We start from the raw sequence: 27,862 nt of genomic DNA, 5'->3' as shown, positions 1-27,862 counted from the left end.
GTTAGAGTGTACTAAGAGTGTGTGTTTTGGGTACTGTAATTGGGGAAATATGATGAAGTAGGCCAAAGTCAGCCGGATTGTTTCGAGGAAATCTTGACTGACAAATCTCTTGGAATACTTTGCGGAAATAACGGGCAAGATAGATAAAGCAGAGGCAGTGTATGTTGTTTGCTCGGATTTTCAGATGATCTTCAACAAGGTACTCCATGCAAGGCTGATTGAGAAAGTAAGGAGGCATGGGATCCAAGGGCGCATTGCTTTGTGCATCCAGAACTGGCTTGCTCACAGAAGACAAAGAGTGGTTGTAGACTGGTCATATTCTGCATGGAGGTCGGTGACCAGTGGTCTGCCTCCGGGATCGGTTCTGGGACCCCTACCCTTCGTGACTTTTATAAATGACCTGGATGAGGAAGTGGAGGGTTAGTAAATTTGCTGATGACACAAAGGTTGGGTTAGGTTGCAGGGGGATGTTGATAGTCTGCAAACCTGGGCTGAGAAGTGACAAATGGAGTTCAACTCAAAGAAGTGTGATGTGGTTCATTTTCTTCGGTCAAATATGATAGAATATTGGCAGTGTGGAGGAACAGAGGGATCTTGGGGACGGAGTCCATAGGACAGTCAAAGCTGCCATGTAGGTTGACTCTGTGGTTAAGAAGCCATACTGTGCATTGGCCTTAATCAACCGCAGGCTTGAGTTTAAAAGCCGAGATGTAATGTTGCAGCTATATAGGACTCTGGTCAGACCCCACTTGGAGTACTGTGCTCAGTTCTGGTCGCCAAACTACAGGAAGGATGTGGAAGCTATAGAAAGGGTGCTGAGGAGATTTACGAGGATGTTGTCTGGATTGGGGTACATGCCTTTTGAGAATAGGTTGAGTGAACTCAGTCTTTTCTCCTTGGAGTGATGGAGGATGAGAGGTGACCTGATGGAGGTGTACAAGAAAATGAGAGACATTGATCGTGTGGACAGTTCGAGGCTTTTTCCCAGGGCTGAAATTGCTAGCACGAGAGGGCATAGTTTGAAGATGCTTGGAAGTAGGTACAGAGGAGATGTCAGGGGTAAGTTTTTTACACAGAGAGTGGTGAGTGCTTGGAATGGGCTGCCGGCAATGGTGGTGGAGGCGGACACGATAGGGTCTTTTAAGAGACTCCTGGATAGGTACACGGAGCTGAGAAAAATAGAGAACTGTAGGTAACCCTTGGCATTTCTAGAGCAAGGACATGTTCGGCATCGCTTTGTGAGCTAAAGGGCCTGTAACGTGCTGCAGGTTTTCTATGTTTCTAAGGTGCTGCACGTGAGGCTGCTGAACAGGATCACAGCTCATGGAATTACAGGAAAGAAACTTGTACTGACAAGGGAGAAAGAGTCAGAATAATGTGGGCAATTCTGTTTTGCTGTCGGTAACTAATGCTGTTCTGCAGGGGTCAGTATTGAGACCGCATCGTTTCATGTTAAATCTGAATGATATGGATGACGGAATTGATACCTTGGTGACGAACATTGCAGTTGATACAAAGATAGGTACGGGACAGGTAGCTTAGAGCAAAGTGGGAGTCTCCAGAAGGACTTCGATAGGTCTGGAGAATGCCAGCAAAGTATCAGTTGAAATACAGTGTATGCAAGTCATGTACATTTGGTGGAAGTAACTGGGCGTAGAAAAAAAATAAATGGGAGAAACTTGAAAAAATTAGAGGTGCATAAGTGCTTGTGAGTCCTTGAGCAAGAGGCCCTAAAGGTTTGCTTGCAGATTGAGTTGATTAAGGATGACAACTGCAATGTTAGCAATATAAGAGCAAGGATGCGATACTATAGCTTTATAACGCATTGGGCAGATCACTGTTGGTGTATGGTGAGCAGATTCCGACCTGTACTTACGACTTATTATGTGAGCAAAAGATGTGTTCGTATTGGAGTGGGTCCGGAGAAGTGTCAAAGAATGATTCCAGGAAGACCAGAAGTGGATGACCTGGATGAGGAAGTACGTGGGAAGGGATTCACTCAGTCATCCAACCTACAGAAATTTATCAATATCCACTGCTGCTGATTTCCACACACAAATAAATCAAAAGGTATATGCCCAATCAAATCGAAAATTAATCGATCAATAGCCCCCAAACAACACGGCACAGCCGGACACATAACAGGGGACTTTACATCTCACAACACTGGATTCAGCAATGAAACCCGTGATTAATGTTGTTGTCCTTCTGAAATCATAAGAAACGCACATTAAGGTGCATTCAAATGCTAGCGCATCCCACAGGTGACGTCACACAGAACCCCCTCGTGCCTGACGTCACGCATGGGCTTCCCACACCGGGATCTGCCCTTACGTACACAGCGTCTTACGTCATCCATGCGCTGCTGAGCTCGGGCTTTATCAGTTTAATAGCTGGGCTAATAATCACGTGACCAGCCCTCCCCCACCGCTGTCAACAGAGGATTCAGGGGCTGCGCTATTCCCATTGGTGCAAAGCGATGTCAATCACTTGTTACCACTAGTTGCAGAGGTGGACAAGTCCAGAGGGCGTTACCCCCGCTGATTTCGCCTCCCGCTCCAGCCTCAAACCCCACATCACATTGGAGTAAATGTCCGTTTTTTGATTTATTTCCATTTCCCTCCAAGGAAAGTTGGGGCGTTTGTGAAGCGTCTTCTGTGGCCGGAGTCTGATGTGTCGCCGAGAGGTAGGAGGAGACCGCTCGGCCCGTCAGTTTGATGCCAGTTCCCTGGGGAGGGAGAGGAGGGATTTTATTGAAAGGGAAACAATGGTGTGAGAGGGGGCGGACAGGATTTTTGTCCCGGTGGAAATCTGTGGAAATGTCTGAGCCCACGGTGGTGGTGAGTAGAGGGATTCACATTTGGGGGGGAAAAACCGGCAGACGGTTGACCTGCAAGTGGGGCCAGTGACAAGGGTGGGAGGTGAGTGGTTGGGGCAACACGGGGCTGCGGAAGATGGACATTTTTTGCACAGAGGATTAACCAAGTGGTTAGAGAGTATTTGTTATAGAGAGTGCAATGAAGTTTCAACAGACTGTTCCCTGAAATGGTTGGGTCATCATATGAAGAAAGATCAAATGTGATAACCCTTTCATTTGGAGAATCGAGGACTGAGAGGTGGACACATTGAAATGCACATCATTACCGGTTGAACCAGGAATCCCAGTCTCTGAAAAAGGGGGTGGATGCCTATATTTTATAATAAAACCCCTATTGTTTTACCTTTACCTCCTCTCCCAGTTTTATGCTTGCCCTGGTCCTTCACACCCCCTTACCTGCTTAAGATTCAGCCCATTAGAAACAGTCAGCAATTCATTCTTTTTGGCTTTTCCTAATGCCTTAGGGGTTGGCGCTTCCAGAAATTTATAAATGTCCATTGCTGCTGATTTCCACACACAAATAAATCAAAAGGGATTTCCCCAATCAAATCGATCATTCTTCGATCAATAGCCCCCAAATTTGTTCATATCCCAGACGCAGGCCCCAAATTTGTTACGAACCATAGTGCTTTAGAAACAAGCCAGCAACAATAGACTACACCTGGAGTCTGGTTTTGACGTTAAATCTGTCTTTATTAGAATCTACTTGTAATATTGCAACTTAAACAAGATAAACAGAAGTTAACAGTGTTAAGTTTATAAATGTGTGTAAATGTAACTCCCAAACTATTGAGCTCGGGGGAAACAAGGCTTGCGGTCTTGAGATGGTAAAGTATGAAAGTTCAGTTCAACTACAGAATAGGTGATGAGAGAGAGAGATTTGTCATCCAGGGTAAATGGCGAGAGAAGGCAAATATGTAGAATTCCTCAGGTTCCACGGTGGTAAAACGAGAGAACAGTCGCTGTAGATTTTATCTGTCATCATTCCAAATCCACATACAAATTATCACCGAAAGTGACTTGTCACAAGGTGTATCATCTTCAAGTGAACTACCACACCCAGCCAGGCAAGGGTTAACATATAAGTGGTCTCCACAGGATACCCCGAATCAGATCCACTCCTATGGATCAAACAAGGTGACAACCACGCATTCGATGTACATGGATCGATTATTAACCCACCCTTGTGGGCATAGGAAACTTCTAAACAGTGACCCTTGGCCACTAGTTCCCCGGTTTCGATCCTTCCATTTCCCTCCTTTGTTTCTGTCTGACTCTGAGTGTCTTTGTCCTTGGTTAAAACTAAACAAGCTGCAAGTCAGACTGATTTGACTTCCTAATCTCTCTCTCTCTTAAAATGACAGTCCACGGCAAACAAAACCTAGAGATTCATAACAACAGCCAGTCCCCACTTTGAACTGACTGGTGTGCCAGGAGGTTTGATGACTGAGTGAAACTCTTCCCACAGTCTAAGCAGGTGAATGGCTTCACCCCAGTGTGAACTCTCTGATGTACCTTCAGTACAGATGAGCTAGTGAATCCCTTCCCGCACTATGAGCAGGTGACTGGCCTCTCCCCAGTGTGAATTCGCTGGTGGACCAGTAGGTTGGACGACTGAGTGAATCCCTTCCCACAGACTGAGCAGGTGAATGGCCTCTCCCCAGTGTGAACTCGCTGGTGGACCAGTAGGTTGGATGACTGAGTGAATCCCTTCCCACAGACTGAGCAGGTGTATGGCTTCTCACCAGTGTGAAATTGCTGGTGTGCCAGTAGTTGGGATGACCGAGTGAAACTCTTCCCACAGTCTGAGCAGGTGAACGGCTTCTCCCCAGTGTGAACTCGCTGATGATTCTGTAGGTGGGATGACTGAGTGAATCCCTTCCCACAGACTGAGCAGGTGAATGGCCTCTCCCCAGAGTGAACTCTCTGATGACTCTGTAGGTTGGATGGATCAGTGAATCCCTTCCCACAGACTGAGCAGGTGAACGGCCTCTCCCCAGTGTGAACTCTCTGATGACTCTGTAGTTTGGATGACTGAGTGAATCCCTTCCCACATTCTGAGCAGGTGAACGGCTTCTCCCCACTGTGAACTCGCTGATGACTCTGTAGGTTGGATGACAGAGTGAACCTCTTCCCACAGACTGAGCAGCTGAATGGCTTCTCCCCAGTGTGAACTCTCTGATGACTCTGTAGGTTGGATGACTGAGTGAATCCCTTCCCACAGACTGAGCAGGTGAATGGCTTTTCCCCAGTGTGAACTCTCTGATGACTCTGTAGGTTGGATGACTGAGTGAATCCCTTCCCACAGACTGAGCAGGTGAATGGCTTTTCCCCAGTGTGAACTCTCTGATGACTCTGTAAGTTGGATGACTGAGAGAATCCCTTCCCACAGTCTGAGCAGGTGAACGGCTTCTCCCCAGTGTGAACTGACTGGTGTACCAGTAGTTGGGATGACCGAGTGAATCCCTTCCCACAGTCTGAGCAGGTGAACGGCTTCTCCCCAGTGTGAACTCTCTGATGACTCCGTAGGTTGGATGACAGAGAGAATCCCTTCCCACAGACTGAGCAGGTGAATGGCTTCTCCCCAGTGTGAACTCTCTGATGACTCCGTAGGTTGGATGACAGAGTGATTCCCTTCCCACAGACTGAGCAGGTGAATGGTTTTTCCCCAGTGTGAACTCTCTGATGACTCTGTAGGTTGGATGACTGAGTGAATCCCTTCCCACATTCTGAGCAGGAGTATGGCTTCTCCCCAGTGTGAACTCGCTGATGTACCAGTAGGTTGGATGACTGACTGAATCCCTTCCCACAGTCTAAGCAGGTGAACGACTTCTCCCCAGTGTGAACTGACTGGTGTACCAGTAGTTGGGATGACCGAGTGAAACTCTTCCCACAGTCAGAGCAGGTGAAAGGCTTCTCCCCAGTGTGAACTCGCTGATGACTCCGTAGGTTGGATGACCGAGTGAATCCCTTCCCACAGACTGAGCAGGTGAACGGCTTCTCCCCAGTGTGAACTCGCTGATGTCTCTGTAGGTTGGATGACGCAGTGATTCCCTTCCTGCAGACTGTGCAGGTGAATGGCTGCCCCCTGGTGTGAACACGCCAGTGTGCCATTAGGTCAGATGACCGAGAGAATCGCTTCCCCGAAATTCAGCAGATGACCAGCCTCTGCCCAGTGTGATCTGACTGGTGTGTCCACAGGTGGGATGCCCGACTGAACCCCTTCTCACACACAGAACAGATGAATGGCCTTGCCCAGTGTGAACTTGCTGATGTACCTTCAGTTGAAATGACCAAGTGAATCCATTCCTGAGCAGGTGAAAGGCCTTTCTCCTGTGTAAAATGACGGGCTTGCTAGTTGGTCAGATGACCGAGTGAATCCCTCCCCACAGTCTGAGCAGGAAGGATGGTAGATTGAATCCCTTGCTCCACTTCTTAAATATCTAGACAGAGACAACAAAACTGTTGTGCCATGTTTGAGATTCCTGGAGACAAATTCCTTCCCGTTTTTAACCTGTAAAAGATTTACAAATCCATCAATGGGTGTAGGACAACATTTCAGATGAGATTACTTGAGTTGCCAAGGTTTGATCTAGTATCACACTGTTACAGTGAGGTTAAACCCAATTTGGAAGATAAATCATCTCCTGACTGGGCAGAGTGCTGGTATCTGGAACGACCATCAATTCCCATATGCGTTTCAAGTTCCAACTCCTTAAAGTGCAGGGTTACAAGCTGCAGCTGGATGCACTTCTTGTAAGTGAGGGCATCAGGGACATTACAGGTCTCCCCATCTTCCCTCCGATACCCCCTCTATCTTGTAATAACCAGTGTGTACATAAATCTTGCACTGTGCATTTTTTTTAATCCAGTGACAAGATGTGCACAGTGAATTTTTTATAGAGAGGTATTCATTTTCACAGCTAGCAAATCACGGTCAATAGGAACTTTGTTCTCCTCTGGGTTCGCTCCAGTTCATCTGCACTCTCACACAACCTATGTAGCAGGCCTGTAATGGGTAATGAAGAATTTTCTGACTAAAGTTTTAGCATATTGTCCATATGTGGTTTGCTTGCAAATTTATGCTTTAAAAAGTCAGATTTCCAAATATCACTCCACTTCTTCCCACTTGCAAATTCTCCAGCAACTTTTGCAACACCAGAATACACACAAGTATCACCAGTTTCTATATTCTACATAAATATTTCCCCAAGCCCTCCCCCACCCCCCCAATGACTGAGAGTGGTGAACTCAGTTTCTATATTCCCCTGAAGCATCCCCTAATTCTCCAGCAACGTTTACATCGCCACAATACACACATCAGACAAAGACTGACAGTGGTGAACTCAGTGATGACAATGCCAATGAATATGAAGGGAAGGGCAGTAGTCTGTCTCATTGGAGTCTGGCACATTTGTGATGTGAAAGCTACTTGCTGCCCAGGGCAAAGGTGCTTGATATCATTAAGTACCCAGAGAGAATGGGACAAAACACATTATCACCAGTAGAAAAGTCCAGAAAAAGAGGTAGAACAGGCAACAGACACAAAGTGCTGGAGGAACTCAGCAGGCCAGGCAGCATATATGGAAAAGAGTACTAATGCTGAATTCCTCCAGCATTTTGTGAGTGTAGATTGGATTTCCAGCATCTGCAGATTTTCTTGTTAGTGATTGGAGGTAGAACAAAGGTGATTTTCTCAACTGGTGATGTAAAAGATTTTGTTCCCTTTCTCTGAGTTCCTAATCCTTGCATTTAGATAGCTGGAGCTCAGCTCTGTCTGAGAGATCCATCGGTTCCCATTCCCTCAGCAGCCGGAAGCTCCCCGGGGCCCGTGTACGGATCGTGGGGCTGAGAGAGAGGGGGAAGAGGGCAGGACCCGGGATTGCGGGTCACAGTGACCGGATTTCACAGGAATTGTCGCGAAGTCAGTGTTTAATATAAAAACACGGAGAATCGCTCTTACCTGCACCCGAGATTTTCAAGGCCTTCTGTGTACTGCGCGCATGCGTGATACTCGGGGACGTCCTCAGCCTGACGCCTGTGCATTTCATTGGCGCTTCAGCCCCAGCGAAATTTTTAACGCATGGCCCTATGGGTAATCACGGTGCCATTAACCATTTCTGCAAGCAGCGGTTCAATGTCCATATCTCATTTTTTTTATAGTGTGTATGGAAAAAATCTGCAGCTGTTTTAACGCAGAAAGTGGCTCACATAAACAATATACTCAATATCAACGTGTATCTAACGCCAAAGTAAAATGCAGTTATAAAACACAGGAGATTCTGCAGTTGCTGGAAATACAGAGACGCACACACACAAAATGCTGGAGGAACTCTGCAATTCAGAGAGCAACTAAGCAGCGGAGTACACAGGCTAAGCATGCTGAAGGGGCTCGGCCTAAACGTTGTCTTTTTATTCCTCTCCACATTTGCTGCCTGAAATTAACCACCTTTTTTTTCATCCAACCAGTTTCCAAATATTTCTGATCTTTCTTTTGTAGCCACATCCTGCTGGTCTGATTCTTCCTCCTCCTCGTAAACTGCAGACCCCATCTCTCTCTGGAGCCCCAAAGCACTGACTCAGGCTGGCAACACTTTGGTTTCTGACTGTGCACCATCGAAGACGAGAGAGAGAGAGCGAGAGAGAGAGAGAGAGAGAGAGAGAGAGAGAGAGAGAGAGAGAGAGAGACACAAGGTCCCACACAGATTAGTGTGTAAACTTAAAGCACACAGTATTGGGGGTATGGTATTGATGTGGATAGAGAATTGGTTGGCAGACAGGAAGCAAAGAGTGGGAATAACCAGGACCTTTTCAGAATGGCAGGCAGTGACTAGTGGGGTACTGCAAGGCTCAGTGCTGGGACCCCAGTTCTTTACAATATATATTAATGATTTAGATGAGGTAATTAAATGCATCATCTCCAAGTTTGTGGATGACACGAAGCTGGGTGGTGGTGTTAGCTGTGAGGATGCTAAGAAGATGCAGGGTGACTTGGATAGGTTAGGTGAGTGGGCAAATTCATGGCAGATGCAATTTAATGTGGATAAATATAAGGTTATCCATTTTGGTTGCAAGAACAGGAAAACAGATTATTATCTGAATGGTGGCCAATTAGGAAAAGGGGAGGTGCAACGAGACCTGGGTGTCATTGTACACCAGTCATTGAAGGGAGGCATGCAGGTACAGCAGGCGGTGAAAAAGGTGAAAGGTATGCTGGCATTCATAGCAAAAGGGTTTGAGTACAGGAGCAGGGAGGTTCTACTGCAGTTGTACAAGGCCTTGGTGAGACCGCACCTAGAGTATTATGTGCAGTTTTGGTCCCCTAATCTGAGGAAAGGCATTCTTGCCACAGAGGGAGTACAAAGAAGGTTCACCAGATTGATTCCTGGGATGGCAGGACTTTCATATGAAGAAAGACTGGATCGACTAGGCTTATACTCACTGGAATTTAGAAGATTGATGGAGGATCTTATTGAAACGTATAAAATTCTAAAGGGATTGGACAGGCTAGATGCAGGAAGATTGTTTCTGATGTTGTAGAAGTCCAGAACGAGGGGTCACAGTTTAAGGATAAAGGGGAAGACTTTTAGGACCGAGATGAGGAGAAACTTCTTCACACAGAGAGTGGTGAATCTGTGGAATTCTCTGCCACAGGAAACAGTTGAGGCCAGTTCATTGGCTATATTTAAGAGGGAGTTAGATATGGCCCATGTGGCTAAAGTGATCGGGGGTATGGAGAGAAAGCAGGTACAGGGTTCTGAGTTGGATGATCAGCTATGATCATACTGAATGGTGGTGCAGGCTCGAAGGTCCGAATGGCCTACTCCTGCACTTATTTTCTATGTTTCTATCCACTGTCAACCCTTTAAATATCATTAGATATCAATCTTAGCTAATTCACATCTCATATCTTCAAAGTTGCCCTTCTTTAAGTTCAGAACATTTGGTTCTGAATTAACTATGTCACTCTCCATCTTAATGAAGAATTCCAACATATTATGGTCACTCTTACACAAGGGACCTCACATGACAAGATTGCTAATTAACCCTTCCTCATTGCTCAATACCCAGTCTAGAATGGCCTGCTCTCTAGTTGGTTCCTCGACATGTTGGTTCAGAAAACCATCCCACACACATTCTCAGAAATCCTCTTCCTCAGCACCCTTACCAATTTGGTTCACCCAATCTATATGTAGATTGCAGTCACCCATTATAACTGCTGTTCCTTTTTCGCACGCATTTCTAATTTCCTGTTTAATGCCATCCCCAACTTCACTACTACTGTTAGGTGGCCTGTACACAAATCCCACCAGCGTTTTATGCCCCTTAGTGTTACGCAGCTCTACCCATATTGATTCCACATCCTCCAGGCTGATGTCCTTCCTTTCTATTGCGTTAATCTCTTCTCTAACCAGCAACGCCATCCCACCTCCTTTTCTTTCCTGTCTATCCCTCCTGAATATTGAACATCGCTGGATATTGAGCTCCTATCCTTGGTCACCCTGGAGCCATGTCTCTGTGATTCCAACTATATCATATTCATTAATAACTATCTGCACATTCAATTCATCCACCTTATTACGAATGCTCCTTGCATTGACACAGAAAGCCTTCAGGCTTGTTTTTACAACACTCTTAGCCCTTATACAATTATGTTGAAAAGTGGCCCTTTTTGATTTTTGCCTGGATTTGACTGCCTGCCACTTTTACTTTTCAACTTACTACTTTTTGCTTCTACTCTCATTTTGCACCCCTCTGTCTCTCTGCACTTGTTCCTATCCCCCTGCCACATTAGTTTAAATCCTCCTGAACAGCAGTAGCAAACGCTCCCCCTAGGACTAGGAGGAGGGACAGCCCTCAGTGATTCCTGTGTATGCACCCTGGAAGACTCAAGAAATGATAATGATCATGAATCAGGCCCCAGATAGAAAAGAAAAACCAGCACAGTTTGCTCAGTGTGTCCACAGTACTACACAAATGTTTAATGCGACTCTGCAAGATTTATTCAGTTTCTGCTGCATGATTCTCTCAGCTGATGAAGGGCAGAAATGGAAGACAGAATTGAGATACCAAACCTATCAGGAGTTACAAGCGGGAAAACATAATGACAAAGAACAGACAGACCAGATTATTCAAGCCTTGGAAAGGGCTCTCCAGCAAACTGTAAACATCACTAAAGTACCTAATGCAAACCTAAGCCTGGGGAATGGGGACCAGACTACTGATTGTGATTTGTGGCCTGCTACGGCACCTTCGCAGGAGACCAAGCGAATCTGTCCCCCCCAGTTCAATGCCCTACTGCTCCAATGCTCACAAACTAAGTTAGCCAACATGATTAAAACAAATAATATGGATTGGCCTGACAATGACCGAAATCGAATGCGACGAGCTTTGACATATTACTGGGACCCGGCTTTTGAATCCCGATCAACCCTGAAGGGAACTAATATTAAAGGTGAATATGCTCAGCGGGAAGAAGGACGCGAGCGGGCTATATCTGAGGAACAGAAATGGGAACAAAAACTTACCAAGGGACAAGTGGGGACAACAACCTGTTCAGAAACTGACAAGAAGATGCTTCCAACCATGAGTGCCAACCCTCAGGAAGAGCCCAATGTAATATTGCAAGTTGCTGGAATTCCAGTTCGGTTTATGATTGATATGAGGGTAACCACAACCACTCTCGATCAGGAAATAGTATCGGAAAAGGAATTCCAGCTATCAGACGCTACAATCACTCTGTCAGGGTTCAGAGGCACGGAACATACGTATTCACATACCCAGCCACTGCAGGTGGAATTCCAGGGGAAGCAGTGTGAGGTTTCATTTACTGTCACCACCAGACGGGGGTGTAATCTCATAGGGAGAGACTTGCTCTGTCCGTTGGAAGTCGAGATTCTATGCACGGACAAGGATATCATGCTGGAACTGTGAACAACTGATAGATTCCTCAGTTTCTGACCACCCAGTGGTGGGCACTTTATCTGGACTCCAGTACATTTGAATCCCGTCTGCCAGTGGCCAGCTCTCATGTGACTCTCTGCTATGACCCTACGTGGTGCTCAACTGAGGAAAGCTAATATTATGCACCCCTCGAGTGACAGAAATTCCCAGTCATGGTGATTGGAGAGGTTAAAGGAAGAGACGGCATTGCATTTCTTACTGAAGTTCCAGATTTCTTTTGGCGACAGACAGGATTGGTGGTTCCTCATACCACCTTCAGGGTTTGCCCTGGGTTCAAGCCAAAGAGCCCAGGGCTCCTTGCCTACACCCTGACAAAACAGGCCTCCAGCACCGAGGGAGACTGGCAAGACTTTGCCGTGGGCCAACTCCGATACTGGAAGGAGTCTCAGGTGAAGACGGGACATCTGGTAAGACATTCTTTTAATAGTGACCGAACCCAAGACGTTATACCCCATCTCTGGGCAATTTCAGTCCATGAAGTCAGCCCTCCTGTCCGGATCACAGTGAAAGAAGGACAGACTCTCCCATCCACTCTGCAATACCCCATCCAGCCCATCCGGATCACTGTGAAAGAAGGACAGACTCTCCCATCCATTCTGCAATACCCCCTCTAGCCCATCCGGATCACTGTGAAAGAAGGACAGACTCTCCCATCCATTCTGCAATACCCCCTCTAGCCCATCTGGATCACTGTGAAAGAAGGACAGACTCTCCCATCCATTCTGCAATACCCCCTCTAGCCTGTCCGGATCACTGTGAAAGAAGGACAGACTCTCCCATCCATTCTGCAATACCCCCTCTAGCCCGTCTGGATCACTGTGAAAGAAGGACAGACTCTCCCATCCATTCTGCAATACACCCTCTAGCCCGTCCGGATCACTGTGAAAGAAGGACAGACTCTCCCATCCATTCTGCAATACCCCCTCTAGCCCGTCCGGATCACTGTGAAAGAAGGACAGACTCTCCCATCCATTCTGCAATAACCCCTCTAGCCCGTCCGGATCACTGTGAAAGAAGGACAGACTCTCCCATCCATTCTGCAATACCCCCTCTAGCCCGTCCAGATCACTGTGAAAGAAGGACAGACTCTCCCATCCATTCTGCAATACCCCCTCTAGCCCATCCGGATCACTGTGAAAGAAGGACAGTCTCTCCCATCCATTCTGCAATACCCCCTCTAGCCCGTCCGGATCACTGTGAAAGAAGGACAGACTCTCCCATCCATTCTGCAATACCCCCTCTAGCCCGTCCGGATCACTGTGAAAGAAGGACAGACTCTCCCATCCATTCTGCAATACCCCCTCTAGCCCGTCCGGATCACTGTGAAAGAAGGACAGACTCTCCCATCCATTCTGCAATACCCCCTCTAGCCCATCCGGATCACTGTGAAAGAAGGACAGACTCTCCCATCCATTCTGCAATACCCCCTCTAGCCCGTCCAGATCACTGTGAAAGAAGGACAGACTCTCCCATCCATTCTGCAATACCCCCTCTAGCCCGTCCGGATCACTGTGAAAGAAGGACAGACTCTCCCATCCATTCTGCAATACCCCCTCTAGCCTGAGGCAACGTTTTATGAGGATGGAAGCTCTTTTGTGGATCGAGCAGGAAAACGATATTCTGACTATGCGATAGTGATGGACAGTGAAGTAAATGAACAGTAAATGAACATCCTCTACATAGCACCATCCAGAGACAGAGAAGCAGTTTCAGCGACAGGTTACTGTCGATGCAATGCTCCTCAGACAGGATGAAGAGGTCAATACTCCCCAATGCCATTAGGCTTTACAATTCAACTGCCAGGACTTAAGAACTTTTTTAAAGCTATTATTAATGCTTTTTGAGTTAGTGATTTAGATGCATATCATATTATTACTGAGTTAAGTATTGTATGTAATGAGTTTTTGCTACAACAAGTGTATGGGACATTGGAAAAAATGTTGAATTTCCCCATGGGGATGAATAAAGTATCTATCTATCTATCTATCTATCTTTTGAAGCAGCTGTCTCCACCCAGAAGGCTGAGCTGTTTGCTCTGACTCGTGCCTGTATCCCAGCAACAGACTAAAGTGGGAACGTTTACACAGACTCCTGTTATGCATTTGGAATTGTACATGACTACGCGGCTCTCTGGGAATGTGGAGATTCCTGACTTCCTCTGGCCACCCCATTAGTAATGTCACCTTTGTAAACAACTTACTCACCGCTCTACAGCTACCTCGAGTTTTGTTCTTCTCAGGGGGACGCCTCTGAGGAGGAGTGAAAACTGTGGTCCCAGATGGGGTGCTAGAAAGACCACGACCTAGGTTTTTGGATCACACCAGTGGGACAGGTTTGTGTTCCTACACAGTTTTTACCAATATTGGCCGATTATATACATAATTGTACACACCTGGGAAAGGAGGGAATGGTTGGTAACCTGTACCCTGCACACCGGGTATGACTCCCTTGACAGGTGGATCTTTTTTGTGTCTACAAGTTGATTTTATTGAATTGCCTAGAGTACATTGCTATAGATACTGCTTAGTTATTATAGATGTGTTTAGTAGATGGATTGAAGTTATTCCAACTACCATTAATACTGCTGTGACTGTTGTGAAGGTATTATTAAGGGAAATAATTCCCAGGTACAAGCCAGAGATGCTGAGTTCAACAATGGCTCACACTTTATGGTGAAAGTAAATGAAGGAGTATGTAACAAACTAGGTATCAAGCAACAATTCCACTGTGTACACCACCCACGGGCCGCTGGCAGAGTGGAAAGAGCCAATGGCACTCTGAAGAGTAAACTGGCAAAACTAACAGCGGAGACTGGACTCACTTGGTTGAAGGTCCGACCATTAGCCTGATTCCACATGAGGGTTACCCCACAGGGGAAAACAAGGTTGTCACCAGCTGACATCATTTCTGGATGGCCCATGAGGACACCCTGGGAACAAAGTCTCAGGATTAAAGGCAAAGTGAATAAGAATAAGGAACCTTGGTTCTCGATAGATATTGGAATTCTGATAAAGAAGAGAGAGATGTATGACATGTATAAGAAACAGGGAGCAAAGAAGGTACTTGAGTAGTATAAAAAGTGCAAACAAATACTTAAGGAAGAAATCAGGAGGGCTGAAAGAAGACATGAGGTAGTGTTGGCAGTCAAGGTGAAGGATAGTAAGAGCTTCCACAGGTATATTAATAGCAAAAGGATAGTTATGGGATAAAATTGGTCCTCTTGAAGATCAGAGCGGTTGGCTATGTATGGAACCAAAAGAAATTTGGGAGCTGTTAAATGGTTTTTTTGTGTCTGAATTTACTAAGGAAATTGGCATGGAGTCAATGGAAATAAGGCAAACAAGTATTGAGGTCATGGAACCTATACAGATAGAAGAGGAGGAGCTGCTTGCGACCTTGAGGCGAGTAGATAAATCTCCAGGACATGACAGGATATTCCCTCGGACCATGAAGGAGACTAGTGTTGTAATTGCAGGGGCCCTGGCAGATATATTTAAAAGTCGTTATCTATGGGTGAGGTGCCAGAGATTTGGAGGATGGCTCATATTGTTCCGTTGTTTAAAGCAGGCTCTAAAAGTAATCCGGGAAATTATAGGCTGGCAAGTTTGATGTCGGTCATGGGTAAATTATTGGAAGGAGTACTAAGAGATAGGATCGACAATTATTTAGATAGACAGGGACTTATTAGGGAGAGTCAACATGGCTTTGTGCCATGTTTAACAAATATATTAGAGATTTTCGAGGCGGTTACAAGGAAAGTGGATGAAGGCAAGGCAGTGGATGTTGTCTACATGGACTTCAGTACGGCCTTTAACAAGGTCCCGCATGGGAGGTTAGTAAGGAAGGTTCAGTCACTAGGAATACATGGTGAGGTAGTAAATTTGATTGGGAATTGAGAATGGGAGAAGTCAGAGAGTGGTAGTGGAGGATTGCTACTCTGAGTGGAGGCCTGTGACTAGTGGTGTGCCACAGGGATCAGTGCTGGGTCCATGGTTATTTGTCATCTATATCAATGATCTGGATAATAATTTGGTAAATTGGATCAGCAAATTTGTTGATGATACAAAGATTGGAGGTGTAGTGCACAGTGAAGAAGGTTTTCAAAGCTTGCAGAGGGATCTGGACCAGCTGAAAAAATGGCAGATGGAGTTTAATACAGACAAGTGTGAGGTATTGTACTTTGGAAGGTCAAACCAAGGTAGAACATACAAGGTAAATGGCAGGGCACTGAGGAGTGCACTAGAACAGAGGGATCTAGGAATACTGATACAAAATTCCCTAAAAGTTGCATCACATGTAGATAGGGCAGTAAAGAGAGCTTTTGGTACATTGGCCTTTATAAGTTGGAATGTAATAGTGAGGTTGTATATTGCATTAGTGGGGGGGGGGGGGGGGAATTTGGAGTAGTGTGTGCAATTTTGGTCACCGAATTACAGGAAGGATATTAATAAGGTTGAAAGAGTGCAGAGAAGGTTTACAAGGATGTTGCCAGGACTTGAGAAACTGAGTTACAGAGAAAGGTTGAATAGGTTAGGACTTTATTCTCTGGAGCGTAGGAGAATGACGGGTGATTTGATAGAGGTGTATAAAATTATGATGGGTATAGATAGAGTGAATGCAAGCAGGCTTTATCCACTGAGGCTAGGGGAGAAAAAAAACCAGAGGACATGGGTTAAGGGTGAAGGGTGAAAAGTTTAAAGGGAATATTGGGGGGGGGGGAGCTTCTTCACAACTGGGTCTGACTGGTACTGGCATAACTGGTTCTTCTGAGCACATTCTGTCTCACTCCCAACTATTTCCTACCTTCCTTTGTACAGGTATGTAATGTCTAAAGGACCAGTGTTTGAGTAAATGAGACTCACCAAACTTTCTCCCGACTGTATCACTGGAATCTCCGAGTCAAATGGGTTTTCTCCAGTTGATGCTCTCAATCCTCAGGCTGGTTCACTTGTTGCTGTTCCCTCGTCTTCAGTCGTGGTTTTTCTTCCAATAAATCTCTCACTGCAGGTCTAACTTTAATATGAAAGATAATGAAGCACGTCAACAATGAAAAGGAGGACCAAACATTTCTGCTTAATGTTACTAGGAACAAAACTCACTGAAATTTAAACGTTGGCAAATATAATGATCTCAGTGAACAATCTTTTATTGTCCCTCACACATCACAAAACAATACGGGATAAGAAGGAGCCATCATTCAGTCATGGTAAGACATGAGACACAGGAACAGAATCAGGTGATTCAATCCATCTAGTCTGTCCCACCACTCAACCTTTCAACCAGGGCTGATTTTTATTCCAACATCATATTCCTGCCTTCCTCCTGTAACCCTGAAGCTACTCAGCAATCATCAGTATATTAATCTTCACAAATATACCCAAATGGCAGCCTCAAACAAATTCTGCGGCAACAAATTCCACATATCAGACAGCTTTTGGCCCAAAATTTTTCCTTATCTCAGTTTTAAAGGGAAGCAAATTTATTCTGAGACCTTGCTGTCAGATCACAGACTCTCTGTCTAATGCAGGGGTGTCAAACTCATTTTAGGTCACGGGCCGGATTGAGCAAAATGCAGCTTCATGCGGGCCGGATCAGTTGGACGCGTGCCAACGCAGCTTTCGTTGCCTCCGTTTTTTCAGCCTGCTCTCATGTGTCTCAGACTCTGCTGTAACTACAAAGTGTTTCACTTTACAAATTCCGTTTCTTATGAAGAAGCCTGCCGAGCAAGACTGCCGAATAAACACAAAAAACCCTGAAAACCTGGTACCTGAATAAACTCAGCATTAGCCATACCATACGCCATAGGCGCTTCGATTACTGGGACCAGCTTTAATAGTAATTAGATATTATCTCGCGGGCCAAAGATAATTCCACCACGGGCTGGATTTGGCCCGCGGGCCTTGAGTTTGACATATATGGTCTAATGGAAACATCCTCTCCATGTCCACTGTATCCAGACTTTTCAGTATTCGGTAGGTTTACTTAACCATACATCCCCCCACCACCCCCACCGTCCCTCTGAACTCCATTGAGCACAGGTCCAGAGCCATCAAATGCTCCTCATACATAAAGCCGATCATTCATGAGATTATTCTTGTAAGCCTTGTTAGGAACAACTGTACTGAACACATTTCCAGGAATAACAGACAAATTGGTTCCAGGATAATTTACAGGGAAAAGTTGTGCTTTCTTTACTGTTATACTATCACTCCATTTCCAGGTTAAAACAGGTCAATTTCAGGAAATTTGCATTACAGATACTAGGATACAGATCCTGTCTTGTACATACTGGACCGACCGCCGTCGCTGGGCTATAAACGTGCAGGAGCAATGTGTGGCTAAATGCCTTGTTCAAGGACACAGCACGCTGCCTGGAGCTGAGGCTCGAACCATTATCTCCCTTGACTTTCCAGTCCCTCGGTAAAGCAGGCAGTGAAATCAAAGATCCCCACAACCTGGGACAATCCGGAAGAAGACACAACAGCCATAAAGTTCCAGGACAAATGTGAGGAGCCTCAGGAAACGAGGCGAGTTCGGGGAAGTTAATGGGCCTCATTGGCCAAAATCACATCACGTGATCTGGCGTCTCAAAGCGGAGGGCGGGGCGAATCTGCGGCACACAGCCTCACGTGACCTGTCGGCGGGACTACCATTTCAACTCTGCGGAAGCAGACAGCCTGGGCTCCTGGTTTTGGATCGTTCAATGCAGATTAAGTGAAGTCGACACATTTCTGACGAGCCCAGATAGTTTGGAAACAAATGAATTCCTGGCCCTCAGTTCGGGGCTCACGGCCAACATCGGATCTCCCCGCTCGGGATCGGTCTCAATACTCACCGATGGGAAAGTGATATCTTCGGCCCGCAGACTCTGACCCGACGCAAGAGACGAAAGTCTTTCCCGTACACAGAGCCGACCCACTTCAGCTCTGAGCGGAGAGGATTACACCGTCCATCCGGAGACTGTGAACATGCGCGAAGAGATTGTTACATCATCGGGAGGCGGGGCCTCGGAAACAGACGCGCAGGTGCTGCCCATCTCCGGTTAAATGGGAGGGGCAAACGGGATCACGTGACATGATTGGTGATCACCCCCCCCCCCCCCCCCCCCCCGGCCCCAGGCAGAGACTCTAGCTACTCATTAGTCTCTGGATAGAAGCAAACTTGCCGCTCACATCTCCTCTCACCTTAAATGTATTAGACATTTCAACCCCCAGGAAAAATATATCGTCTGTCCACTCTATCTATTCCTCTCGTAGTCTTATAAACGTCCATCCAGTCTCGCCCCAGCCTGCGCCGCTCTGGAGAAAACAACACAAGTTTGTCCAGCCTCTCGTTATAGCTCATGCCCTCTAATCTAGGCAGTGTCCTGGTAAACCTCTTCTGCGCCCTCTCCAAAGCCCCGTCATCCTTCCGAGAATGGGGGCGACCAGAACTGCATGAAACACTCCAGATGTGGTCTAACTTGTTTTATAAAACTGTGTTACGAACTGTAACGTTTTAGAAACGAACCAGCAGCAATAGGGTTCACACTGGAGTCTGGTTTTGATGTTAAAACCACTCTCTTTATTAGTATCTACTTATAATATAGTCACTTAACGAAATAAAGGAAAGTTAGCATTGTTATGTGTATATATGTGTAAATATAACTCCCAGACCATCGAGCCTGAGGGAACAAAGCTCAGAGTCTTGAGATGGTAAAGTAGGAAAGTTCAGTAATCCACGGAATAAATGATGGGAGAGAGATATTTGTAATTCAGAGTGAAACGTAGAGAAAAGGCCGTTACTTTAAAATAACCGTCGATGAAGCTCTTATCCGTCGAATCCGTCCACGTACGAGTTATCAGCGAAAATGACCTGTCACAGGAATACCGTCTTCCAGGGGTTACCACACAACATACCCAGGCAAGGATTAACACAAGATATTCCAAAACCCACTCCTATGGATTATACGAAGTGACAGCCACACACGTTCGTTGTGGTTCCGTGTACCGATGATCAACCCACTCTTGTGGGCATAGGAGAGTTCCAAGCCTCAGCTGCGACTAACTGAAGCGATCAGCTTTTCCAGTCTCTCTCTCTCTCTTTAGACTGGCCGACTGCCTGTCTGCAGATCGCTCTCTCTCTCTCTCTTATGGTTCAGTCCACAGTCAGCGCTGTCAGCCTGTGACTGACGTCATAGTCCCGCCTCCTCACGCCGGCGCTCTTAAAGAAACAGTGACAGTACGACCGCAGGCTCGTAACAGCCGCAACATAACTTCCCGACTTTTGAAGTCAATGCTTCAACTAATAAAGACAACCATGCCATTTGCCTTCTTAACCACCCGATCAATCTGTGCTGTCTCTTTCAGGGAGCGATGAACTTGGAGTCTAAGATCCCTCTGATCATCGACACTGTTCAGGGTTTTGCATTTAACAGTGTTCTGTCGCATACATTCGACCTACCGAGCTGCCAAGATGATCATCACTAATCAAATCTCACTGAGATTTCTCAGGTCCTGTTGAATTTATTGCCAAGTGCACAAGTACGGGAAGGTACAGGTACAGAGAAACACTGACTTGTGGCAGCATCACGGGCAAATACATTCAGATAACACACGGAACACAAAATATACGATTCTCTGTCAGTAACAATCTATAAATATGTATTATGTCATTAACAATATATAAAACACATTGTATCATGATCAATACCAAAATGTGTATTTTGTGTCAATAACAGAGTTGGAAATGTTGAATTTGGTCCCTGTCTCCATTCCTCCTGAAATCCACAACCAGCTCCTTTGTTTTCGTCACAATGAGGGAGAGGTTGTTTTCTTGTCGGGGTGATGACTTCTTCTCTGTAGGCTGCCTCGTTATTATTTGAGATCAGACCAGTCAGTGTAGTGTCGTCATCAAATTAAATTAGCAGACTGGAGCTGTGGGTGGCAACAAAATTCATGGGTGCACAGAAGGTAAAGGAGGGGGCAAGGAGACACCCCTGTGGGGTATGTGTGCTGAGGGTCAGAGAAACAGAGGAGATGGAGCCCACTCTTACCACCTGCCGGCGATCTGACAGGAAGTCCAGGATCCAGCTACACAAGGCAGGGTGAAGGCCGACGTCTCTGAGCTCCTTGTCGATACTTCACGCCTTCGTCCGGCTACTGCTCTGCCCATGACTGCAAGGAACTGCAGATAACTTTGGAGAACAGAGAACATCAGAGAAACAAGCCTCCCCTCCATGGACTCTTCCCACACTTCCCCTGTCTCGGAAAAGCAGGCCATGTACTCAAAGATCCTCACAACATGGACATTCTCGCTGCAAATGCGCTCCCCCATCGGGGAAGAGATACAAAAGCCTTAAAGCGCGAACCACCCGGCTCAAGGACGACTTCCTGTCTGTGGTTATAAGCCAAATGAATGATAAAATGGACTCGGCCTCACAATGTAACTCGACGTGACCATGCACCATATGTCTATCTGCACTGCACTTTCTCTGCAGCTATAATGCTTTGTCGCAGTTATTGTTTTGTCGTTTTCATTTTTTTTTTCATTCTTAGAATCTTTTTTTGTTGGTACAGAATCTTCTACAGCTATAAAATGATACAAAACTTCAATAGATTAATACGTATGCAATTAATAAAGGTGAAAATAACTGACCGTAAAATATAAAATCGGAAATATATATATATAGAAGGGAAAAAAAGAACCCCATCTAACTTGGAAAAAAACCCACTAACTACATAAGAAACACACATTTGACCATCATCTAAATATGAAAATAAGAAACATCAAACCGCCATTTCATATTTATAAAAAAAATAAAATTGGAAGGAAACCATATAGCGTAATTCAATTTAAATGATAATATTTGGCAAAAGAACCCCCTCTTCTCAGAAAATCGAATCGAGGATCCAAAGTTCTACTATTTTTTTCCAAACTAAGACATAACATTCCTTGAGAAAACCATTCAATTAATGTAGGGGAAGAAATATCTTTCCATTTTAATAAAATAGCCCTTCTTGTCAGTAGTGTAACAAATGCAATTACATGTTGATCTGAAGATGAAACACCCTGAATATGATATGGAACTATTCCAAATAGAACAGTCAATCTATTAGGTTGTAAATTAATTTTCAGAGTTTTAGAAATTGTAGAAAATAAAGATTTTCAAATCGATTTTAATGAAAAATATGACCAGAACATATGTGACAAAGTAGCTACTTCAGTTTCACATCTATCACTGCATTTGTCTATAGTAGGAAATATTTTAGATAGTCTCTCCTTTGTTAAATAATAACGGGGAACAATTTTAAATTGAATTAAACAATGGTTGGCACATAAAGAAGAAGAATTTACGTTTTACAAAAGTCGAAGCTGATCTTCATTAACAGGGGTCATTTTAAGTTCTCTCTCCCAATCTTGTTTAATCTTTCGTGATAGGTTCGCGTTTCGTAACAAAAATAAATTATAAATTCTGCTAATGGAACCTTTCATTGAGGGATTCAATTTCAAAATGGTATCCAACAAATCAGATTCTTGTAAATATGGAAACTTAGGTAAACATTGTTGTAAAAAATGTTTCACCTGAACATACTGCAAAAATTGTGTATGAGCGAGAGAAAATTTGTTAATTAACTCTTCAAAGTTCATCAATCGACCATCACAAAATAAATCTGTAAAAGAATGGATCCCTTTATTTTTCCATAGAAGAAAAATTGGGTCAGTTGTTGAAGGTTTAAATGAAAAGTTTCGATTTAAAAAACTAGACAACTTAAATTGTTTAAAATTAAAATAAACGAAACTTAACCCAAATCCATAGGGATTGTTTAATAACCGGGTAATGATTTAAATTTGGAATTTTAGAGAGCTGTAAGGGTAATGGAGATCCTAAAATTGAAGTAAAATAAAATTGTTTAACAGCTTTTAATTCCAAATCAACCCATAATGGTTTTTGGATCTTATCATGCCAATATAACCAAAAACGTAATTGTCTAATATTCACAGCCCAATAATAGTCTTAAAATAGGAAGTGCAAGTCCACCATCTTTTGTAGATTTGTGTAAATGATACATTAATTCCTGGTCTCTTATTGTTCCAAATAAAAGAAGAAATAGAGAGTCAATTTGATCGATTTTTTTTTTAGTTAGAAAGATAGGTATATTTTGGAAAATATATAAAAATCTAGGTAGAATCATCATTTCCACAGCACGAATACGACCTATTCAAGAAAAAAATAAGTGGATTTCATCTAGAAAACTGTTGTTTCATGGAGTCCATTAAAGGAACTATATTCGCTTTATAGAGATCTTTGTATTTTTTAGTAATTATAATACCTAAATATCTAAATGTATGAACAATTCTAAAAGGAATATCATCATATATACTAACAGGGACATTTAATGGAAACAATTCACTTTTTTTAAAGTTAAGTTTATATCCTGAAAATTTACCAAAATCTTTAAGTGCTTCCAAAAGATTAGGAATTGATTCCTCAAGACTTGAAATAAAATCAAAAGATCATCCACATAAAGAGAGATCTTATGTATGGTTCTATTCATAGAGATACCATAAATATTTTTAGCTTCACGGAGTGTTATAGCTAAAGGCTCCAATACAAGATTAAACAATAAACGGCTTAGAGGACATCCCTGTCTAGTGCCACGAGAAAGTGAGAAAAAAAGAAGACCTGCAGTTATTTGTAATGACAAGCTCAAGGGCGGCTTTCTGTCTGTGTTTATCAGCCAAATGAATGATAAAATGTTCTCGACCTCACAATGTAACTCGACGTGACCCTGCACCATATGTCTATCTGCACTGCACTTTCTCTGCAGCCATTATGCTTTGTTACAGTGATTGTTCTGTCGTAAATCAGCTCAATGTACTGTTGCAATGTATCTATCTGTGTGGATGGTACGTCAGGCAAAGTTATCACTGTAGCTCAGTACATGATGATAATAAACAAATTCCCCATTTTAATTCTGCGGCAATGTTAGACAGACTGAGTTTCTGCTCTGGAACCACCGAAGGAAACTGAACTGTTTTCATTTCTGAACTGAACTGAACTGTTGTCCAGCCTTTCGTTATAGCTCATGCCCTCTAATCCAGGCAGTGTCTTGGTAAACCTCTTCTGCGCCCTGTCCAAAGCCCCGACATCCTTCCGAGAATGGGGGCGACCAGAACTGTATGAAACACTCCAGATGTGGTCTAACTAGTTTTATAAAACTGTGTTACGAACGGAAACGTTTTAGAAACGAACCAGCAGCAAAAGAGTTCACAGTGGAGTCTGGTTTTGATGTTAAAACCACTCTCTTTATTAGTGTCTACTTATAATATAGTAACTTAACGAAGTAAAGGGAAGTTTACAGTGGTATGTGCATATATGTGTAAATATAATCCCAGACTAACGAGCCTGAGGGAACAAAGCTCAGAGTCTTGAGATGGTAAAGCAGGAAAGTTCAGTAATTCACGGAATAAAGGACGGGAGAGAAATATTTGTAATCCAGGGTGAAACATAGAGAAAAGGCCGTTACTTCAAAATAACCGTCGACGAAGTTCTTATCCGTTGAATTTGTCCACATACGAGTTATCAGCGAAAGTGACCTGTCACAGGAATACCGTCTTCCAGGGGTTACCACACAACATACCCAGGTAAGGGTTAACACAAGATATTCCACAATCCACTCCTATGGATTATACGAAGTGACAGCCACACACATTCGTTGTGGTTCCGTGTACCGATGATCAACCCACTCTTGTGGGCATAGGAGAGTTCCAAGCCTCAGCTGCGACTAACTGAAGCTGCTCTCACTCTCTCAATTTAGACTGGCCGACTGCCTGTCTGCAGATCGCTCTCTCTCTCTGATGGTTCAGTCCACAGTCAGCGTTGTCAGCCTGTGACTGACGTCATAGTCCCGCCTCCTCACGCCGGCGCTCCTAAAGAAACAGTCACAGTAAGACCGCAGGCTCGTAACAGATGCAACACAACTTCCCGACTTTTGAACTCAATGCTTCAACTACTAAATACAACCATGCCATTTGCCTTCTTAACCACCCGATCAATCTGTGCAGTCTCTTTCAGGGAGCGATGAACTTGGAGTCTAAGATCCCTCTGATCATCAACACTGTTCAGGGTTTTGCATTTAACAGTGTACTGTCGCATACATTCGACCTACCGAGCTGCCAAGATGATAATCACTAATCAAATCTCACTGAGATTTCTCAGGTCCTGTTGAATTTATTGCCAAGTGCTCAAGTACGGGAAGGTACAGGGACAGAGAAACACTGACTTGTGGCAGCATCACAGGCAAGTACATTCAGATAACACATGGAGCATAAATTGTACAATTCTCTGTCAGTAACAATCTGTAAATATGTTTTATGTCATTGACGATATTTAAAATACATTGTGTCATGATCAATATTAAAATGTGCATTTGTGTGAATAACAGACTTGGAAATGTTGAATTTGGTCCCTGTCTCCATTCCTCCTGTAATCCACAACCAGCTCCTTTGTTTTTGTCACAATGAGGGAGAGGTTGTTTTCTTGACACCACTGTGTCGGGGTGATGACTTCTCTATACGCTCCCTCGTTATTTGGGATTCGGTCGATTAATGTAGTGCCGTCAGCAAATCTAATTAGCAGATTGGAACCCGCCACTGCAGCCCCACTGTGCACTATGTACTGATTGCAAAGCTACGAAATTGCATGTGAATAGCCTCCCCTCCCCCAACTCCACTCTTTCTGCGTCACCAGCAGACTGGGGCATCTCACATCTCGCTGCCTCCGCCAGGACATTAAACTGTGAACAACTGTGGTCAGGGACTGATCTCTGGGGTACTCCAAACGCTACCTCCTTCCAGTCTGAAAACGACCCACTCATCCAGACACACACTAGCGGCAGTTTATCGATCTCCAACGAAAAAGCCTAGTCACCTACTCCCGATGTTCAATACCATTGCTGACTCTGAGTTTACCACCGTCAAATGCCAGGAGGAACATAATAATCAGAAAGTCTCTAGTCACAGCCGTGTAAATACAATGTGATCTCAGTAGGTGTGTGGCGCATGCTCAGATTGCGAAGGAGACAGACAAACTGAGCCAAGTTACAGACTGATGAAGGGGAGGAATGATCCATTTTGATACAGAGAGGGAAGCAGAGAGTTTGATATTGTGCCTGATTCCGGAACTGTGGCCAGTTAGAAGATGAAATCTTGTTCCTCTAAGTTGTTTTGAGTTGTGACTGTGTTTTTATCAGAAGGCACCATGAAGATTAAAATTATCTCAGCTGACCTATTGTCCTTTACCCACTGAAGTGTTTTGTAAACTTTCAACAGTGTAGAAAATTTAAAGGATTTGTGTACGGGAATCACAAACACAACAACACGTTAGTTCCGCTGTATCTGTCAGTTCACCAGCGCTTGAATGCCGCCGATCCTCAAACGTGGAGGCGGAGATGCTGGAGAAGACAACGCTCCCTCTTGCTACAAGGAGAGCCCGAACACGTGTCCATGTCCGTGACCTGATTGGATACATCACCATGACGTTATAGCAGTGTGATGTCATTCACTGGCTCTCATTTTGGAAGGGATTCAGTCAGCCATCGCAGATACACCAACAGCTTCGCTCTGGGAAGCGGCCGTTCACCTGCTCCGTGTGCGCGAAGAGACTCATTCAGTTAACCCACCTTGTGATGCCCCGGTGAGTTCACAATAAATAGAGGCCACATTTCTGTCCGGAGTGAGCAAAGAGTTTTACTCAATCATCCCAGCTGCTGCAACACCAGCAACTTCACATCAGGGAGGAAGTTCAAATCAGCTCCGTGTTAAATGTTTAACCATCACGGTGACTGAAGGCAGCTGCAGGTTCATGAGGGACTGTTACTGTCAGATTCTGCAGTTCTTGCGGCTGCTCATCGCACCCAGGACTGAACCCTGGTCACTGAACATTGGAGGAGTCTGTTCTGCTGATGATAGCCTTAAACTAGACTGGCGTTTAATATTGTGGATCTGTGAAAGGTAAATCAGTTTGTATCAAATCCCGTGTCTCGCTTGAGAGGTCACTCGGCCCATTGGTCCCTGCCCATGTTTCTGTTCCATATCAGTATATGAAAATCTACCCCTGCCGTTCCCCTCTCCCCCTCCCTGAGATGACAGGTTGCAACTAGTCAGCACTCCGTCGGATAGGAGATTTCTCTTGAATTTCATAGAATCACAGAAATCTACAACATATTACCGATGCTTTGGCCCACAATGTTGTATCGACCATGTAACTTACTCTAGAAACTGCTTAGAATTACCCTACCGCATACCCACCTATTTTCCTAAGCTCCATGTACCTATCTAAGAGTCTCTTAAAAGACCCTATTGTATCCGCCTCTACCACCGTCGCTGGCGGTGCATTCCACACACACACCACTCTTTGCTTATAAAATCTTAGCTCTGACATCTCCTCTGTACCTACTTCCAAGCAGCTTAAACCTATTCTCCCTCGTGTTAGCCATTTCAGCCCTGGGAAAAAGCCTCTGGCTATCCACACGACCAATGCCTCTCATCATCTTATACACCTGCATGAATTTCCTGCATGATTTTCTCCAGGCTGAATAAGACGATGAGCTCACTGTGGTTGTGACGTTCTTCAGGGCTCTGGACGAAGTTGGTTAAACTCCTTCTTCCCTGCTCTTTTCAATGTTTTGGGTCATTTTCACCAATTTTAAAGGACTGTGCCTCAGACAGCTGGGTTGTTGCAATTGTTACGTACCAGCAGCAATAGATCACGAACGGAGTCTGGTTTCGAAGTTAAAACCACTCTCTTCATTAGTATTGTAACGGGGTCCTGAATTACCCCTATGAACTGTGTTTTTGAAAAGAGAGAGGGAGTTGTTGTTCAACACCGAACACCTTGTTGGAGAGAGGGAGAGGTGGGGGGGAGGGAGGGAGGGAGGGAGAGAGAGAGAGAGAGAGAGGAGAGAGAGAGAGAGAGAGAGAGAGAGAGAGAGAGAGAGAGAGAGAGAGAGAGAGAGAGAGAGAGAGAGAGAGAGAGAG

The 27,862-nt window shown here is 44.7% G+C and overlaps 1 protein-coding gene across 4 annotated transcripts in view; it reads right to left on the bottom strand.

Moving 5' to 3' along the window:
• LOC140722997 (NACHT, LRR and PYD domains-containing protein 3-like) overlaps positions 1–18,911 on the bottom strand; it is a 299,766-nt gene extending 280,855 nt beyond the window's left edge. The window contains exons 1-4 of one of the 4 annotated variants that reach the window (XR_012097782.1): positions 18,678–18,911; positions 16,705–16,855; positions 7,842–7,967; positions 862–2,728 (exon numbers count right to left, since the gene is read on the bottom strand). Coding sequence is in view for 1 of the 4 variants with exons in the window: in XM_073037622.1 (XP_072893723.1) it covers positions 4,430–5,992 (1,563 nt within the window). In the remaining 3 variants the exon portion in view is untranslated. Of the gene's footprint in view, positions 1–861; positions 2,729–3,375; positions 6,393–7,841; positions 7,968–16,704; positions 16,856–18,677 lie in introns of those variants that run through there. The other 3 variants (XM_073037622.1, XR_012097783.1, XM_073037624.1) reach the window with 3 other exon arrangements.
• Positions 18,912–27,862: the final 8,951 nt, after the last annotated feature.

Source organism: Hemitrygon akajei, unplaced genomic scaffold, assembly GCF_048418815.1.
Source record: "Hemitrygon akajei unplaced genomic scaffold, sHemAka1.3 Scf000096, whole genome shotgun sequence".
Classification (NCBI taxonomy): Eukaryota; Metazoa; Chordata; class Chondrichthyes; order Myliobatiformes; family Dasyatidae; genus Hemitrygon; species Hemitrygon akajei.
This window is presented reverse-complemented; position numbering and strand designations above follow the sequence as displayed.